We start from the raw sequence: 19,183 nt of genomic DNA, 5'->3' as shown, positions 1-19,183 counted from the left end.
GGCAAATGCTGCCTGGAGGTAAGAGAGGGACTGGAGGTATGGATAAGGGGTTGCATGTGCCCCTGGTACAGCTGGGGTTAAGGGGGCACAGACAAGCTACTGGCTAGATCTGAGATTTTGGGGTTTTCTGGCCAGGAGGGCGTGGGGAAAGAAGGACCTGAGGAAAAGTTGAGGACAATGGCTGCAGAGACAGCCTAGGAGCCACCTGGAGATGGACGAGTGAAAGCAGGAAGGCTCACAGAATGGAAAGGGAGATCAGAGGACTCACGCACCAAGTGACCAAGGGAGAGTCAGGAGGGACAGGGACCATGGTCACAGTGAAACCTTAGAAATATTGACTCCCAGCTGGGTGCAGTGGCTCACACCTGTAATCCCAGCACTTTGGGAGGCCAACCGAGGTTGGTGGATCACTTGAGGTCAAGAGTTCAAGATCATCCTGGCCAACATGGCAATACCCCATCTCTACTAAAAATACAAAAATTAGCCAGGCAAGGTGGTGCACGCCTGCAATCCCAGCTACTCGGGAGGCTGAGGCAGAATTGCTTGAAACTAGGAGGTGGAGGTTGCAGTGAGCCGAGATTGTGCCATGGCACTCCAGCCTGGGCGACAGAGTGACTCTGTCTCAAAAAAAAGGAAAAAAACATGTTGACTCCCAAGGCAGAGCTGTCCTGAATAGTGACAAGCTCTCAGGTTCGGCTGCAGGAGGCTGTGCGCTGAGGGGGCACTGAAGAGAAGGGGCCCAGCTGCTGTATGTCAGCTACCAGCCAAGTCCCCAAGGGTGATGGCACCAAACCCCACCTCCCCCACTGGACCGTGAGTCCCACCAGGGCGGAGACTGGCCTGCTGAGTCATGGTGCTGCGTCACATCTGAAGATTTACAAACATCTGCTGAATGAGTGAATGTGTGGGAGGACTTTGGGTGCAGAAGAGAGTGGGCCCCAGGGCCAAAGGCTCTGATGAGGGAGGGGACATGAGTGGGGGCTGTCTGGGTGACACTGATGGGAAGGGGCAGAAAACAGCTGGCTGGAGAGTGTTACCCTCAGGAAGAGGGCCACTGGCCAGGTGGCAGAAGCAGTGGCCTGCACTAGTCTGCCCCCCACCTTACTGTGGGGACGTGACCAGATTTGTCACAGTAGGTCTCCTGGGCACCCTCTCAGCACCTCACATACCTGGCTCTCTCCCTCTGTTTAGAATGTTCCTCCCTCTCCTTGGCATGGATGACTCTGTTTCTGCCTTTAGGACTCAACCCAGTTCACCTCATCAGGGGGCCCTTCTCTGACCACCCCCATACTCTACTGTTCTATTACTGTATCCTGGTTGGCTCCTCAATAGCACACTTTATGTGCATCTGCAACATCATTATATGGAAAATTTAGTACATCTCACTTGGCAGGCAGAATAGGCCCTGCCTACCACCACCAAAGACGTCTCTGTCCTAATCCCCAGAACATGTGAAGACGTGACCTTACTTCCAAAAAGTGACTTGGCCACTGTGATTAAGTTAAGGATCTGGATATGGGGGGATTACTCTGGATAATCAAGGAAGGCCCAAAGGAAATAAGGGTTCTTATGAGTGGAAGAAGGAAGTTAGAGAGAGAGATTTGTGGATCCTACACTGCTGGTTCTGAAGATGGAGGAAGGGGCCATGAACCAAGGAATACAAGTGGCTTCTGAACTCTGGAAAAGGTAAAGAAACAAATTCTCCCTTAGAGCCTCCAGAAGGAACCAGCCCTGCCAAGAACTTGATCTTGGCCCACTGGGATCTATTTCAGACTTCCAACCTCCAGAACTATAGGAGAATAAATGTGTATTGTTTTAAGCCACTAAATTTGTGGTAATTTTTTGTAGTGGCAATAGGAAATGAATAGGGCTTTCATTGGATTTTTTGTATTTTTGTGATTTTTTTTTTTTTTGAAACCGCTTCGCTTTGTCACCCAGGCTGGAGTGATCACAGCAGTGGCGTGATCACAGCTCACTGTAATCTCAACATCCCGGGCTCAATCGATCCTCTACAGGGGTATAATTTGAAATGATGCCCATCCAAAACCATTAAAAAAAACCCATAAAAAAGAAAAAAAAACTATCAAAACTCACAAGTGTCCAAGCCAGTGGACCAGGTGAATCGCTAATGCCTGCCACACTGCAGCTAGTTCCACTTAGTTAAGAGAAGGGGAAAACCTGCCACCTATTAAGGTTAGTCTTGAATTGAAAAAGGTACAAATTAGATAATATCTTTGGGACCTATTCTTTGAATACAATAGGATGTCCAGTGTTGATTTATCTGTTTGTTTCTTCTTGGCTCCTCCGCCCCTCCAGGGCAGGGATAGGGCTGATTTTACCTGACTGCCTGGCACACAGATGCTCAACAGGCATCTGTGGAATTTTTAGAGGTGTGTGAACCAGGGCAAATCCATCTTGAATAGGAGCTGGGTAAAATGAGGCTGAAGCCTACTGAGCTGCATTTCTAGATGGTTAAGTCATCCTAAGTCACAGGATGAGATAGGAGGTTGGCACAAGATACAGGTCACAAAGACCCTGCTGACAAAATGAGTTGCAGTAAAGAAGCCGGCTAAAACCCACCCAAACTGAGAGGGCCATGAGAGTGACCTCAGGTTGCCCTCACTGCTATACTCCCATTAGTGCCATGACAGCTTACAAATGTCATGGCAATGTCAGGAAGTCACCCTATGTGGTCTAAAAGGGGGAGGCATGAATAATCTACCCCTTGTTTAGCGTATCATCAAGAAATAACCATAAAAATGGGCAACCAGCAGCCCTCGGGGCTGCTCTGTCTATGTAGTAGCCATTCTTTTATTTATTTATTTACTTATTTATTTATTACTTACTTATCTCGCTCTGTTGCCCAGGCTGAAGTATAGTGGTGAGATCTCAGCTCACTGCAACCTCCCCCTCCCAAGTTCAAGCGACAATTGAAGTAGCTATTCTTTTTCTTTTTTTTTTTTGAGACAGCTGCTTGCTCTGTCTCCCAGGCTGGAGTGTAATGGCATAATGGCACAATCTCGGCTCACTGCAACCTCTGCCTCCCAGGTTCAAGCAATTCTCCTGCCTCAGCCTTCTGAGTAACTGGGATTACAGGCCCCTGTCATTGCACCCAGCTAATTGTATTTTTTAGTACAGACGGGGTTTTGCCATGTTGGCCAGGCTGGTCTTGAACTCCTGACATCAGGTGATCCACCCCCATCAGCCTCCCAAAGTGCTGGCATTACAGGCATGAGCCACCATGCGTGGCCGGAGTAGCCATTCTTTTATTCCTTTACTTTCTTAATAAACACGCTACCACGTTATGGCCTTGCCCTGAATTCTTATGCAAGATCCAAGACCCCTCTATTGGGGTCTGGATAGAGACCCTTTCCTGTAAAAGAATGACTATAGTGAGTGAATTCTGTGGTGTGAAGGTGAGGAAGAGTGTTCCTCAAGAAGGCCAGATACCTGGGGTTGCCCTAGAGAGGCACCCAAGGGCCTTGAGGGCTGCGCTGGGCATGGGCAGTGTTGAGGACCCCCTGGCACGGGGAAAGGAGTCTGGTCCCGGCCCTGCCTCTAGCTGACACACAGTCTTTGGCAAGCCACTCCTTCTCTCTGGGTCTCAGTCTCCTAATCCGTAAACAGGGAGGATATTCCCTGTTTTAAGCATTCTCCTTGGCTTTCCGTGGTTCTCCTGAGAAACAGGAGGTGAGAAGAGTTGCAGGAACAGCAACCAAGTTTAGCTGCTATTTAAAGCCCAGGGTAGCAAATGTGGATGCTTACAGAGGCCAGGCCAGCAGGCGACTGCAGTGGGCAGTGGGAACGGGGGTGGATGGGAGCAGATTGTGATACCAGGCAGGAATGCCAGCCAAGCGCTGCCAGATCTCCCAGATTTTCAAGGAAAGCAAGAAATCTAAATTTGTGACTGAATTTGCTCAAAGTGTTGGCATCTAATTTCTAAAACTGTAGGCCAAGGTTGGGCATAGTGGCTCAAACCTGTGATCCTAGCACTTTGGGAGGCCAAGGTGGGTAACTCACTTGAAGTCAGGAGTTCGAAATCAGCCTGGCCAACATGGTGAAACCCCGTCTCTACTAAAAACACATCTAGCCAGGGGTGGTGGCCTATGCCTGTAATCCAAGCTGCTCAGGAGGCTGAGGTAGGAGAATTGCTTGAGCCTGGGAGGTGGAGGCTACAGTGAGCTGAGACAGTGCCACTGCACTCCAGCTTGGGTGACAGAGGGAAACTCTGTCTCAAAATAACAACCCTGTTGTCCAAACACCATAAGCTGTGGGTGTCTGCTCTCTGACATGTAGTTTCTTGGAGCTTGGGACAGGGGCAAAGAAGTTCTGTCTGAGATACTGGGCCCCTATGCGACTTTGAGAAAACATCTAGGCAGTGAAGGCTGTCCTGGCTCAGAGATTCTATGTCCCTATGATGACCAGGGCAATGTCCAAGACAGCGACACTGATCTTGTTATTATCGTACCTCTCCTGCCCACACAAGGCTGTTGGGCTCACAGAGCACTCTTCCTCAGCAGCCTCAATGAATCCTCACAACCCTGAGATGTGGGCATCTTTCTCCCAATCTTTCAGGGAAGGACACTGAGGCAGGGGATGGGTGAGGCCTGGCCAAGCTCACACAACCAGTGAGTGGCAGAACTGGAGCTCAGCTGCCCCCAACCCCATTCTGAGTCACACAGCTCTACAGGGGAAAATAGGGAATCAAATTCGCCAGGAGATGCCCTAACCCATTCCAGGCCTCAGAAGGGTCCCTCCCCAGGCCCAAGCAGAGGCAGATAGAAAGCTTCTCACCAGACTCCGCTGACACAGCGCGTGGACAGTGCCCGGGGCATGATCTCCGAGCCCTGCTGCATGAATCCCCCCACGGGAAACCACAGGCTGTTGCCCAGCGTGTACTGGTTCTCCAGGATGTGGGGGCGCGCCCGCAGGCACGGGTGCGGGTTATACCACTCGTAGGGGCTCAGCCTGTGGAGAGACATGAAGCAGTGGATGGGGCCCAGGGCCCAGGTAAGGAGGAAAAGGAGAGAAGCAAAAGAAAAAGGCAAAGTTACGGTGATCAGAAGGGGAAGAGAAGGAAAAAAGGAGGAAGACGGACAAAGACACACAGAGAAGAGGCAGAGAGAGACGCACAGAGATAGAGACAGAAGAGGCAGAGACACAGACAGAGATGCACAGAGAGAAATAGAGAAGGGAGGAGGCAAAAGAGGAAAAAGGCAGGAAGAGTAGGAAGGGGAGCGACCCAGACACTGAACCACAAAGCCCAAGTCAGAGCCACAAGAGGAAGAATGAGACCCAGACACAGGGCACAAAATCAAGAAAGGAGGGCATAGGGAATCTGAGGCCCTGAAGGGAAGGCCAAGGAAGGTTCCGAGAGAGACTGTGCAGTTTGGTCCCAGAGGCCCTGGCTTGTGTCTCCTCCAGCCCCTTCCTTCCCAGTAAGCAGTAGACTCACCTGGCGGCCAGAAACAGGACACAGCTAACAGCCAGGTAGGCAAGAAGCATGAAGAGCCACACGGCAGGGGAGAAGGGGTCCAGGAAGGAGAAGTAGCCGGGCTTGCGGCCCTACAGGGAGAGGGAGTGAGACCCAGAGCCACCCCTGGCCTGAGCCTCACACCCAGCCCCTGCCCCACCAGGGACCTGGGAACCTCACCGGCCCATCTGAGGTCCTGGGGGAGTCTGGCTCCCACTCATAGCCCCCTGCCCTGAGCCTCCATGCCAGGCCATCAGCCCACGGTCTCCAGCGGAACCATACCATGTGCACTCGGTAGAGGATGCTGATCCCCAGGGTCATGAAGGGCTTGGAAAAGTCGATGACCTTCTCTCGCTCGGCTGTGATGGTGAAGGCGGCCACAGCCAGGTCTGCCTTCTGCTGGAGGGGAAGCCAGGCAGGGGTGGAGGGGGGCAGAGGGGAAGACATTAGTGGACAGTTAAAGAGAAATGCATGGAGAGTGAGCGACTGAGGGAGGTGAGAGAGAGAGAGGTAGGGAGGGGAAGGGGCCAGAAGCCTGGACTGACTCCAGGAGCCCACCTTGGGCCTGAAATCACACCCTCATCACGTGTCCATCCTCATCACCTCACATCTCCAGGCACACTGACTCTGTCCCCAGGCCTCAACTATGCCCCAACATCAAGGGCTGGGTGGGGATGGAAGGGTTCCCCAAACTCCAATTCGAGCAGCAGCTTCTCCCTAGGGCCATAAAAGAGCCAAGGTCCTGAAGAGGCTGAGACTGACAGCACTCTAAATAACACAGGTCTGGATAGAACACAGAGCAGGAAGAGAGGATGCAGGGCCCAGAAATGACCCTGGGGGAGGAGGAAGGGTGCAAGTCAGCATCTACAGCCATGGGAGACATAACCCAGGCCCTGGCCCAGTCAGTGTATAGTCAGGGAGACAGGGCACAAGCGCAAAACAGCATCCTGATCAGGAGATAACACCAGTACCAAAGCACAACCCTGGATGAAGGAGAGACAACCCAGGCCCAAAACTTTGACTGGAGTCAGAAACAGATGGCACAGGACCCAAATACCAACCCAAGGTCAGTGAGAGATGGCACAAAAGGTAACCACGAGGTAGAGAGAAGTGGCACAGGCTGAAAACAAAACCCAAGGTCAAAGGGAGAGCAGACAGGCCCACTGTGAAATCCAGGGTTGGGGAGAGAGGACATAGACCCCAAAGATGACCCCAAACAGAGAGGGAGATGGCACAGGCTAAACAGCTAAAGCCAGGTAAGGGAGAGATGGCACCAGCCTCAATACAGCCGCAGAGCAGAGCGAAACAGCACAGCCCTGAAAGCATCATCCCGAGGCGGCAGTGTGGCAGGGGCCCAGAATGTGGATTCAGAGAATCTCTCTGGGAATTCCTGGGTGTCGAGCGTAGGGAGCTTCTATCCCCTTTGTTGTACGCTTGCCACTTTTATGACTAATACATGAATCGTCATGGGAATTGTCACAGCTAATGTAGGACTCCAATTATTTTAAGCACCCACTGGGGGTCTGTTCTGGCAAGGCCATGCGTGGTGGCCACATTCTCATTTCAGAGAGGAGGAAGCAATGGCCTTTCAGGTGGGCTCCAGTCCGGGGGCCAGCACTCAAGATCCCACTTCCTCCTGAAAGCCTAAGGACCCCCCCATCCTTTGTTCCCACACTGGCCTCCTCCTCACTCACTCCTGGTGCCGTCCCTTGGGCCAGATATCTGCCTCTTGCTGGGCTAGGCAAGGACAGCAGCTCTGCTCTCAAAACAGTCCTGAGATCTGTTCATTTCTTCATACCTCCGCCACCCAGGCATGGGTCACTGGTATGTTACTCCTGACCACAGCACTGGCCACCTCACCGGCACCCCCTGCTGCCACTCATAACCTCCCAATCCATTCCTCACATATAAGCTAAGGGGGCAGTCTCCTGTTTAAAACCTGCTATGGCTTCCCCCAGCACCTAAGACAAAATCCTCTCATGGCCAAGAGGCCCTGGCGACCTGGGGCTCAGCTGCCCAGCCAGCCTCCCCTCACATCCTCTGTCTTGCCAGCTCTGCTTCAGCCATCATGGCCTGTTCTTTCCTCAACCCAGCAGGCTTATGCCCACCTCAGGGCCTTTGCACATGTTCTCCCCCCAGCTCTTCCCCATTCCAGGCTCCCATCACACCCACCTCTTCAGTCCTCCCCAAAGCAGCCTCCAGACCACCTCACCCCCACCTCAGGTTCCTCTCTCACATTCACCATGGCACCCCCCACCTTTTTTTTTGTGGAGACAGAGTCTTGCTCTGTCACCCAGGCTAGAGTGCAGTGGTTCAGTCTCATGTCACTGCAACTTCCACCTTCCAGGTTCAAGCGATTCTCCTGCCTCAGCCTCTCAAGTAGCTGGGATTACAGGCACATGCCACCATGCCCGGCTAAGTTTTATATTTTTGTAGAGATGGGGCTTCACTGTATTCGTCAGGCTGGTCTCAAACTCCTTGACCTCAGATGACCTGCCCACCTTGGCATCCCAAAGTGCTGGAATTATAGGCGTGAGCCACTGCACCTGACTCCATCGTCCTGTTCTTAGTACGAATGGAGATGGGCTGTCTTCATCCCATTACAGGTTCCTTGCCTGTCTGGCTCAGTGGGGCAGCCTAGAGCTTGCAAAGAACAGGTTCCCAACAGATCCTGCTCTGGTTTGACCGAGTGTAGCCTTTCTGAATGGCATCCCAGGCAGCCAATGCCTCCCCCACCACATTCCTGGGCTACTCGCCACCCCTCTCTCTCGTGCCAGCTTCTTTCTGGCTATGCCTGAGGTGCCTATCTACCCTGCAGAGCTGGATCCCATCCATCCCTCCAGGGACCCTCATGCCTTTGCTACACTAGGATGCCTTTCATGGACCCCTACTCCCTGGACACCACTTGATCTTAACCCCTCACCCAATTTGGAAAATATCTGTTTCTTCTCTGCCTCTGCTGCTAAACCACAGGCGTTCTAGAGACAGGGCCAGCTGGACATGTCATATGTCTCTGGCACCACTCGGCGGCCAGCTCAGAGCAGGATCTGCTGTGTCTCATGTCCCATCCACCTCTGCTGAAGCCCAGGAATGTGGCTGCTTCCTCTGGGACCCTCCCAGATGCAGAGACCTCTTCTTCCCTGGTGCCACAATGGAACCTCACACAGTCAGACGCTCACACACACAGCGCTTACCCCATGTAGTCACTGTCACAGGGTTTTCCCTGGAGTAGCTTGTTTGGTCCCCAGAGCAACCCAACGAAGTGGGACCTCCATTCCCACCATTCTACATGTGAAGAAACTGAGGTACAGAGACTAAGTATCTTGCTCTAATTGACCCCTGGATTTGGAACCACTCCCCTCCTAGGGGCTTTATCCGCCTGCTGCCCTGGTCCCTCTGTGGCTGGGGGTGTCTGAAGTCAGGCCCAGGTAGATGACTCCTCCCTGGATCCCAGGGAATTTAAGAAACAAGGGCTGACTGATCAGAGGAATCAGTGAGTCTTCGAACCTCTGGCCAATATGGCAGTGGCAGCAGCCTCCACCCGCTCTCTAACACTGCTCCACATCCAGTCTTCCATCCAGTACCATCCCAGGCAGAAGCATGGAGGTTCTGCCTCTACCTCACCCCTCACTGCATCCATTCTCAAGCTCCCCGATTTTTACCCCTAAACACCTCTGGAACTGAGTCACTGTCCTCTGCCGCCATCGCCCACATCTGCCTAGGCCACCATCTCTGACTGAATAGCTCTTCTCTACCTCCCAGGACACACAGCCTGCAGCCCCAGAGATCCCAACATATGACAGTCTGGTCACAGTACTCCCCTGCTTAGATTCTGCAATGGGCGGGGCACAGTGGCTCATGCCTATTAACCCAGCACTTTGGGAGGCCGAGTCAGGAGGATTGTTTGAGCCAAGAGTTCAAGACCAGCCTGGGTAATGCAGCAAGATCCCATTTCTACTAAAACTAAAAATAAATAAATAAATTCTGCAATGACTCTGCTTGTTCTTATTTTTATTTTTAGAGATAGGGTCTTGCTTTGTTACCCAGGCAGGAATGCAGTGGTGCAATCATAAGTCACTGTAGCCTTGAACTCCTCAGGTGATCCTCCCACCTCAGCCTCCTGAGTAGCTGAGACTACAGGTGTGTGTCACTATGCCTGACTAATTTTGTTTGTTTATTTTTTATTTTTGAGACAGAATCTCACTCTGTCGCCCAGACTAGAGTACAGTGGTGCAATCTCTGCTCACTGCAATCTCTGCCTCCCAGGTTCAAGCTATTTTCCTGCCTCAGCCTCCCAAGTAGCTGGGATTACAGGCACATACCACCATGCTTGGCTAATTTTTGTATTTTTGGTATAGACATGGTTTCACCTTGTTGGCCAGGCTGGTCTCGAACTCCTGACCTCAAGTGATTCACCCACCTTGGCCTCCCAAAGTGCTGGGATTACAGGCATGAACCACCATGCCCAGCCTAATTTTGTTTATTTCTTATAAAGACCAGGGTATGGCTATGTTGCCCAGGCTAGTCTCGAACTCCTGGGCTCAAGTGATCCTCCTGCCTTGGCTTCCCAAACTGCTGGGATTATAGGCATGAGTCATAGCACCTTGCTCTTCTTATTGTTACTACTATTGGTTTTGTTTTTGAGACCAAGTCTTGCTCTGTAGCCCAGGCTGGAGTGCAGTGGTGTCATCTTGGCTCACTGCAACCTCCACCTCCCAGATTTAAGTCATTCGTCTGCCTCAACCTCCTGAGTAGCTGGACTACAGGCACATGCCACTACACCTGGCTAGTTTTTTACTTTTAGTACAGACGGGGTTTCACCATATTGGCCAGGCTGGTCTCAAACTCCTGACCTCAGGTGATCCACATGCCTTGGCCTCCCAAGGTGCTGGGATTACAGGCCTGAGTCACTGTGCCTGCCCCTACTTTTATTATTATTATTATTGGAGATGGACTCTCACTCTGTCACCAGCCTGGAGTGCAGTTGCACAATCTTGGCTCACTGCAACCTCCACCTCCGAGGCTCAAGCAATTCTCCTTCCTCAGCCTCCTGAATAGCTGGGATTACAGGTGCACACCACCATGCCCAGCTAATTTTTGTATTTTAGTAGACACAGAGTTTCACCACGTTGCCCAGGCTGGTTTCAAACTCCTGACCTCAGGTGATCCAACCGCCTCGGCCTCCCAAAGTGCTGGGATTACAGGTGTGAGCCACCACACCCCACTGCCTTGTTCTTAAACTGTCATCCAAAAGCCCCACCTGGCCTGATGAGGCCCTGACCACATCTATCACCCCAATAAGATCATGCTCCACACCTGTTCCCCTTATGAAGACCATGCTCCACACCTGTTCCCCTTATGAGACCGTACCTCACACCTGGCCCCAAGATGTCCTGTACCATCCAATCCCCACAGCCTCACCCCCTACCATCTTGCTCTGTCCCACATTGCAGCCATGCTGCCCTTTCCATTGGCTCATTCTTTCATTTATTTACCTGCTTGACAAACATTTGTGGAGCAATCTCCACTAGCCCAGCACAATTCTAGCTTTGGAGATACGGCAGTGAATAGAATCATACAATATCAGGTAGTGACAAGTGCCTGATCAAGCAGGCAGCAAGAGAGACTGGAGGGAGATGCTGTTCTGGGTCCACTCCCCACTGTTGTGGGGTGGGGGAGTTCTTATTTGAATAGCAACGTGAAGGAAGTACAGAAAACACAGAAGACCTAGGGGGAGGGTTCCAGGCTGAGGGATCAGCAGGTTCAATCCCTGAGATGGGAAGAGACTTGCAGTGTCCAGCAAGGATGGAGCAGAATAGGAAGGGCAGGGAGGGCAGCAGGGTGGGGCCCAGAGCCTGGCAGGGCCTTGCGGGCCACAGTAAGGGGACTGGATTCTGCACCTTGGGCAATGGAGGACATTACATGAGGATGTCATATAGGAAGGCATTAGCAGAGGGTGACATGATCAGACCACAGGTACAACAGTAGATGTGGGAACCAGGGAGCCCACTGCAGATGACCATGGAGGTGCTGGGGGCAGGCTGAGTGGCAGCAGTGGTGGTGCAGAGAGAAGGTGAGATTTGGGTTTTGTCTGAAGGTAGGATGGAAGGATCCTAAATGGTGCAAGTTCCTCCTAACCTCCTCCCAGAGCCTTTGGATCCCCCTTCCCTCCTCCTACTCACTTTTCATTTCTAGAAGAAAGGCTATTTGTTTTTGTTTTTGTTATTCAAACAGGATCTTGCTCTAGCCACCCAGGCTGGAGTGTAGTGGTGTGAAAATGGCTCACTGCAACCTCAAACTCTTGGGCTCAGGTGATTCTCCTACCTCAACCTCTTGAGTAGCTGGGACTACAGTTGTGTGCCACCATGCCTGGCTAATTTTTTTACTTTCTGTAGAGATGGGGGTCTCACTATGTTGCCCAGGCTGGTCTCAAACTCCTTGGCTCAAGCAATCCTCCCACCTCTGCTTCCCAAAGTGCTGGGATTACAGGTGTGAGCTATAATGTATGGCAAAAGACCTATTTCTTAGAGATGACTTTTCCACCCTGACATATATCCTCCAGCCCCTACCTTGACAGGCCCCCTCACAGTTATTTAATCTCTGAAGTGAAATCAGGAAGAATTTGAATGACAAGTCACCTGCAATGATGGAGGGGTCATCTAAATGCCCCAAAGCCAATCAAAGCACTTGTGATAGTCCCTCAGCTCCCAACCCACCCTGCACATCCTGTTTTGTGCAAACCATATTCCTACTTTGCCTGTTGCACCCTGCCAGGCTCTGCCAATAGGGGGCACAGGAGGGAGGTTGAAAGATTGAAAAGGGAGAAGGGATTGCTCCTTCCTATCTCCTCTCCCACCCCAGCTGCCTTCCACACCCACTGGCAGCATCGGTCCTTCCTCCTGGCAGCGGATGAATCTGGTGTGCAGCTTCCCAGCATCTACAAACCAGTCTCATCCAGACCCTCTCCAGAATCCAACACCAGCTGTGAGCACCTCTCCTCAGAGTCGGACTTTCAGTTCCACAGAGCCCTTCCTCTAAGTTTCTAAAAGTTTCAGTTCTTTCTTCCTTCAGAACTAGGGATGTGGCCATTTCCTGCCATGGTATCTCCATGACACCTGAGAGTGAGGGGTGGGAAAGCTATGGCCCTTGGGCCAAGTCCAGTCCATCTGCCTGCCTTTGTAAATAAAGTTTTACTGGAACACAGCCACACCCACTGTATTGTACATGACTGCTTTCCATACAACAGAAGAGCTGAGGAGTTGTGACAGTAAGGCCTTAAAGTTGAAAATACTTACACTCTGGCCAGAAAAAGCTGGCTAAGCCGGTGCAGTGACCCATGTCTATAATCTCAGCACTTTGAGAGGCCAAGGATTGCTTGAGGCCAGGAATTCAAGATAGCCTGGGCAACACAGTGAGACTCCGTCTCTACAAAAACGTTTAAGAATTAGCTGGGCATAGGGCAGACACAGTGGCTCACGCCTGTAATCTCGGCACTTTGGGAGGCCAAGGAGGGTGGATCACTTGAGGTCAGAAGTTTGAAACCAGCCTGGCCAACATGGCGAAACCCTGTCTCTACTAAAAATACAAAATTATCCAGGCATGATGGCACATGCCTGTAGTCCCAGCTACTCAGGAGGCTGAGATGGGAGGATCACTTGAACGCGGGAGGCAGAGGTCGCAGTGAGCTAAGATAGTGCCACTGCACTCCAGCCTAGGAGACACAGCGAGATTCCATCTCAAAAAAAAAAAAAAAAAAAAACATTAGCTAGGAGTGGTTGTGCATGCCTGTGGTCCCAGCTACTCAGGAGGCTGAGGTGGGAGGATTCCTTGAGCCCAGGAGGTCAAGGCTGCAGTGAGCAGTGATCACATCACTGCACTCCAGCCTGGGTGACAGAGCAAGATTCTATCTCAAAAAAAAAAAAAAACAAAAACAACACTGGCTGCTCTCTGACTTGGCATTCTTTTACCCTCCAATTATATAGTAAATAACTTTATAGAGAAAATAATTCCCGGCCGGGTGTGGAGGCTCATGCCTGTAATCCCAGCACTTTGGGAGGCCAAGGTGGGCAGATCACGAGGTTAAGAGATAAGAGACCATCCTGGCCAACACGGTAAAATCTCGTCCCTACTAAAAATACAAAAATTACCTGGGTGTGGTGGCATGCGTCTGTAGTCCCACCTACTTGGGAGGCTGAGGCAGGAGAATTGCTTGAACCCATGAGGCAAAGGTTGCAGTGAGCTAAGATCACGCCACTGCACTCCAGCCTGATGACAAAGTGAGACCCCGCCTCAAAATAATAATAATAATAATAATAATAATCATCATCATCATCATCTTCCTTCACATGCCATGCATGGCTTTTGTCTCCTGAACTGGCTGATGCAGAAATTATAACACCTAGGTCACAATGGGAGCTTGGGCCGTATGGTCACTCATGGAGACAGGCAGGTGTTCGGTCTCTAGGAGTCTAGCAGGGCCCAGAAACAAACCAGGAACAGTTTTTCTCTTCTTTTTTGTTGTTTTTGAGACAGGGTCTCACTCTGTCGCCCAGGCTGGAGTGCAATGGTGTGATCACAGATCCCTGTAGCCTCAACCTCCTAGATTCAAGCAATCCCCTCCCACCTCAGCCTCCCAAGTAACTGGAACCACAGGCATGCACCACTATGCTCAGCTAATTTTTCAGTTTTTCTAGATACAGGGTCTCCCCATGTTTCCCAGGCTATCTCTAGCTTCTGGGCTCAAGTGATCCTCCCAAAGTGTTGGTATTAAAGGTGTGAGCTGCTGCACCCAGCAAGGAGCAGTTTCTCAAAAGAAGAATACTTACTGCAGAAGAGGGCACAGGTCTGCTTCAAAACCCTAAATGTCTGCACCATAAGCTAGCCAGTGGTGCCTGCTCAAGGTTCCATACAGCATTCCTATTTGCCATCAACACTTTGTGAATGAATCTCTGAATGTGCTCATCACATCGGCTCGCATGCAGCCTACACTGGCTGCACAGTCTTTGAGGCTCTGGACCTCACCCCAAATGAAAAGCCTTACAGGGTGCTGGGAAAGTAAATGGATTGAAGTAGCACATTCCAATGTGCTGTAAGTTGCCACCAAAATCCAAAAAGCCCACCAAATGTCACAGTGTCAATCAAACAGTACCTCCTCCTCAGCAGTCTGAGTCTCAGCTCTGTGGGGCCCCTCTTCTGAGCTTCTAAGTTTTCATCTTTTCAAACTCTTCTCCTTGTCCCCTAAGGACTAAGTATCGTAGCTGCTTCCTGCCGTTGCTACTGCTATAACCTCTTAGTCTTCTTTTTACCCTTTAGGTTAGCTGGTTAACAACTTTACATCCAGTTAACAATTCTTTATACTAAATGCTCTCTGTTCAAATAACTGATATGATTCTATTCAAGTAACTGGTGCTGGGTGTTGTTGTTGTTTTTGTTTTTTGTTTTTGAGACAGTCTTGCTGCTGCCCAGGCTGGATTGCAGTGGTGCGATCTCAGCTCTCTGCAAAGTCTGCCTCCTAGATTCAAGTGATTCTTTTGCCTCAGCCTAACTGGGATTACATGTGTGTGCCACCACATCTGGCTAATTTTTATATTTTTAGTAGAGACAGGGGTTTCACTCTGTCAGCCAGGGTGGTCTCAAACTCCTAACCTCAGGTGATCCACCCACCTCAGCATCCCAAAGTGCTGGTAGGCGTAAGCCACCGCAACCGGCACGGGTTTTGTTTTTTGAGACAAAGTCTTGCTTTGTTGCCCAGGCCGAAGTGCAGCAGTATGATCACAGCTCACTGTAGTCTTGACCTCCTAGGCTCAAGTGATCCTCCCATCTCAGCCTCCTGAGTAGCTGTGACCACAGGCATGTGCCATACCCTGCTAATCTTTTTTTTTTTTTTTTTTTTTTAATGTTTAGTAGAGATGAGGTTCTCCTATGTTGCCCAGGCTGGTCTTGAACTCCTGAGCTCAAGTAATCCTCCTGCCTCAGCCTTCCAAAGTGCTGGGATTAGGCATGAGCCACTGTGCATGGCAACTGGTGCTGTTTTGTATCCAGACTGAACCCTGCCAGACTGTCATCCATAGGGGGTTTAACGTCAACCACGCTTACTCAACTACTTCTTGCTCATCAGACCTAATCAGCATAATGTTGTTAATGTAGGGAACCAGTGTGAGGCTATGTGGACTGTAGAGTTCAAGTTCTTTGCAGCCTAAAGAAACTTGAGTTCAAGTTTCTTTGCAGGACAGAAAGTGGGAAAGTTGATGTCACACTGAGCAAGACAACGAAGATGTGAACCCTTGGCTTCTGGTAGTCCTTGGAAATTGGTATGGAGAAAAAAGCATCTGCAACGTTAGTAGCTCACACCAGCTGCCAAGGGCTGTGCTGACTTGCTCCATTAGAGAAACTTCATTTGGGACAGCAACTGCAATTGGAGTCACTCCTGATCAGGCTGACAGTAATCCAAAGTCATTCTTCCAAAATCCATCTGCCTTCTGCACAGGCCAAACGGGCCAGCTGAATGGGGAAGGCATCACTACCCCTGCTTCTTTCAAGCTGTTAATGCTGACACTAATCTCCACAATTGCCACAAAGGATAGAGAATTGCTTTTGAATTACTATTCTGGGAAAGACAGGGAGTTCTAGGAGCTTCTACATGGCTCTTTCTACCATAATGGCCCTGACTTCATGGGTCAGTGTGCCAATGTGGGATTCTGCCAGCTACCATGTGTGTCTACTCCAAATATACAACCAGGAACTGGGAAAACATAGGGGGATCACAGCCCTGTCAGGCCCCTTCTGAGTTAACCTGGGCTCAGAATTCCATCGATCACTTGATGACATAAGCCCCACTGTGGTCTAGTAGTCAAAGCAGGAAAAATCAAAATGATGTGCCATCCATGAAAATGACAGGGAGTTGTCTAAAGAGCTAAAAGCCAATAAAAACACTCAATGCTAAGAAGCAGCCTGTATAGAAACTGTTGTAGTCTTTCTGGAAAATAATTCAACAAAATATCACAAAAGCCACAAAAAGGGTCTTTTTCTTCCACCCAGTTATTCTATTCAGAGGACCAATCCCAAGAAAATAGGCTGCAATGCAGGCAAAGTTGTGTGCGTAAAGATGCTTCTTGGCCAGGTGCAATGACTCATGCCTGTAATCCTAACACTTTGGGAAGCCAAAATGGGTGGACCACTTGGGCCCAGAAACTCAAGACCAGCCTGGGCAATGTAGTGAAAACCCATCTCTACAAAAAATACAAAGAAGTTAGCCAGGCATGGTGGCGTGCACCTGCAGTCCCAGCTACTCAGGGGGCTGAGGTTGGAGGATCATCTGAGCCTGGGGAGGCTGAGACTGCAGTGAGCAATGATGACACCATAGCACTCCAGCCTGGGTAACTGAGTGAGAACGTATTCTCAAAAATTAAAAGAAAAGTTGTTTGTTAATGGTTATTTACAAGAGCGCAAACAATAAAAACACCTGGAAACAAGTAGTTATGAAAAATGGCTAAATAAATTATGGTATGTCCACATAGGATTACTGGTATGTAGCCAGATAGCATTCTGTTTAAGGTTAAAACAATAAGATATTATATTTGGCCTTTCAGATGTGCAAAGATTTTATAAAAGACTGATAACACTGACTGTTGGCAAGAGTATGGGAAATTTCACATTCTCGTGCACTTTTGGTGGGAATATAAATTGGTGAAGCCTTTCTGAACAGCCATTTGGCAGTATACACTTGGAAAAAATTCATACCCTTTGACCCAGCACTTTCACTTCTTGGAATGTGTCCCTCAGGAACACTCCCACCAATCCACAGGCCAAGTTTATGGTGATACTGGCTATGCTAGCAAAACTGGAAGCCATCCAAATAGCCATCAATAGGGATACGGTAAATAATTCATGCTGAACCACACAATGGAATACATATGACTTCACCTGAATTTCAAGCAGGCATCTCAAATGATCCATGCCCAGTGAAAACTCGTCCTGGCCCCACCAAACTGCTCCTCCCATGTCCTCCTCATAATGGAAACTGGCCTCACCATTCGCCAGCTGCCCTGGCCAAACCCCAGTCACCCCGATTCCTCTCTTCCTCTTATGCACATCCAAACTGGCAGCATGCCTGACACAGCTGCTACTCAAACCAAGGCAACATCTTCTCTCATCCACAGCCTCCAACAGCCTCCTAAATGGACCGTTCTGTTTCTACTCTTGTTCCACTAAGGTATGTTTCAAGACAGCAGCCAGTGCAACCATTTTAAAATGATTTAAAAATTACATGCTGCTGGTCAATGCATACAATGGAATACCACTCAGTCATAAAAAGGAATGCAGTATTGGTTTATGCCATGATGCGGATGAACTCTCAAAACCTGGAAACATCATGCCAAGTGAAAGAAGCCATGCACAAAGACCACATATTGGATGATTCCATTTATGTAAAATACCTGCAATAGGTAAACCCATGGAGACAGAACGACAGGTGGTTGCCAGGGGTTGTAGTGGCAAGGCAATGGGGAGTGACTGCTTCATGGGTATGAGTTTTCTGTGGGGTTATGAAGATGTTTTGAAGCTAGATAGCAGTAGTGATTGCACAACATGTAACTGTACTAAATGCCACTGAACTGCACTCAAGGTGGTTAAGTTTATGTGACGTAAATTTCACCTCAATAAAAAGGAGAAAAAAAATTGATCAGGCTGGGCGCAGTGGCTAGTACCTGTAATCCCAGCACTTTGGGAGGCTAAAGCAAGTGGATCATTTGAGGCCAGGAGTTCAAAACCAGACTGGCCAACAAGGCAAAACACTGTCTCTATTAAAAATACAAAAATTAGCTGGGCATGGTGGTGTACGCCTGTAATCCCAGCTACTTGGGTGGCTGAGGCACAAGAATTGCCTGAACTCAGGAGGTGGAGGTTGCAGTAAGCCATGATCATGCCACTGCACTTGGGTCTGGGCTACAGAGTGAGACTCTGTTTCAAAATAAAATTAAATATCATGGCACATTCCTTGATTAAAACTTTCCTGTGACTTTGCAGCACAATAAAAATAACAGCTAAGGCCAGGCTTGATGGCTCACACCTGTAATCCCAGCACTTTGGCAGGTTGAGGCAGGTAGACTGCTTGAGCCCAGAAGCTAATTTTTTTCCAAGACCAACCTAGCCAACATGGCAAAACCCCATCTGTACAAAAAATACACAAGTTAGCCGGGTGTGGTGGAGCATGCCTGTAATCCCAGCTACTGGGGAAGTTGAGGTGGAAGGATTGCTTAAGCCTGGGAGGTTGAGGTTGCAGTGAGCCAAGATGGCACCACTACACTCCAGCCTGGGTGACAGAGCAAGACTCTGTTTCAAAAAATAAAAAATAACAGCTGCACTCCTTAGCAGTGACTGTGAGGCCCCGTGATGTGGGCCCTGCTCTCGGATCTCTCTACCTCTCACTGTCTCCCCTCAACTGCATCTTTCCCCTCAAGTCTTTATACATATGTGGTCTCTACTTGGAAAACACTCTTCCCCCAGACCCATTCTTTCACTCAGTAAGTATTTACTGTGCTTCAGCTGAGTGTCACATGGTTCTAGGCACTGGGGATACAGAAGTGAGGAAAACAGACAAGTTTCTGTCCTCGTGAAGCCCTCTCTGGTGGGTCTTCTCAGGACTGTCTTCCCCACCCCATTTAGATCTCTTTTCAAACGCTACCCAACCACCTTGTCTAAAACAGCATCCAC

General features: G+C 49.8%; 1 protein-coding gene across 5 annotated transcripts in view; it reads right to left on the bottom strand.

Annotated features, from left to right (window-relative positions):
- The window catches only part of GRIK5 (glutamate ionotropic receptor kainate type subunit 5), an 84,717-nt gene that overhangs the window by 19,527 nt on the left and 46,007 nt on the right, over positions 1-19,183 (bottom strand). For 4 of the 5 annotated variants that reach the window (XM_039466118.2, XM_074385603.1, XM_039466117.2 and 1 more), the window contains 3 exons: positions 5,756-5,872; positions 5,456-5,565; positions 4,795-4,968 (listed from right to left, as the gene is read on the bottom strand). In XM_039466118.2, coding sequence (XP_039322052.1) covers positions 4,795-4,968; positions 5,456-5,565; positions 5,756-5,872 — 401 coding nt within the window. The remainder of the gene's footprint in view (positions 1-4,794; positions 4,969-5,455; positions 5,566-5,755; positions 5,873-19,183) is intronic. The other variant, XM_074385602.1, reaches the window with a different exon arrangement.

This window comes from Saimiri boliviensis, chromosome 14 (genome assembly GCF_048565385.1).
Source record: "Saimiri boliviensis isolate mSaiBol1 chromosome 14, mSaiBol1.pri, whole genome shotgun sequence".
NCBI classification, from domain to species: Eukaryota; Metazoa; Chordata; class Mammalia; order Primates; family Cebidae; genus Saimiri; species Saimiri boliviensis.
Note: the sequence above shows the minus strand (reverse complement) of the source record. Positions and strands in the feature narration are given on the sequence as shown.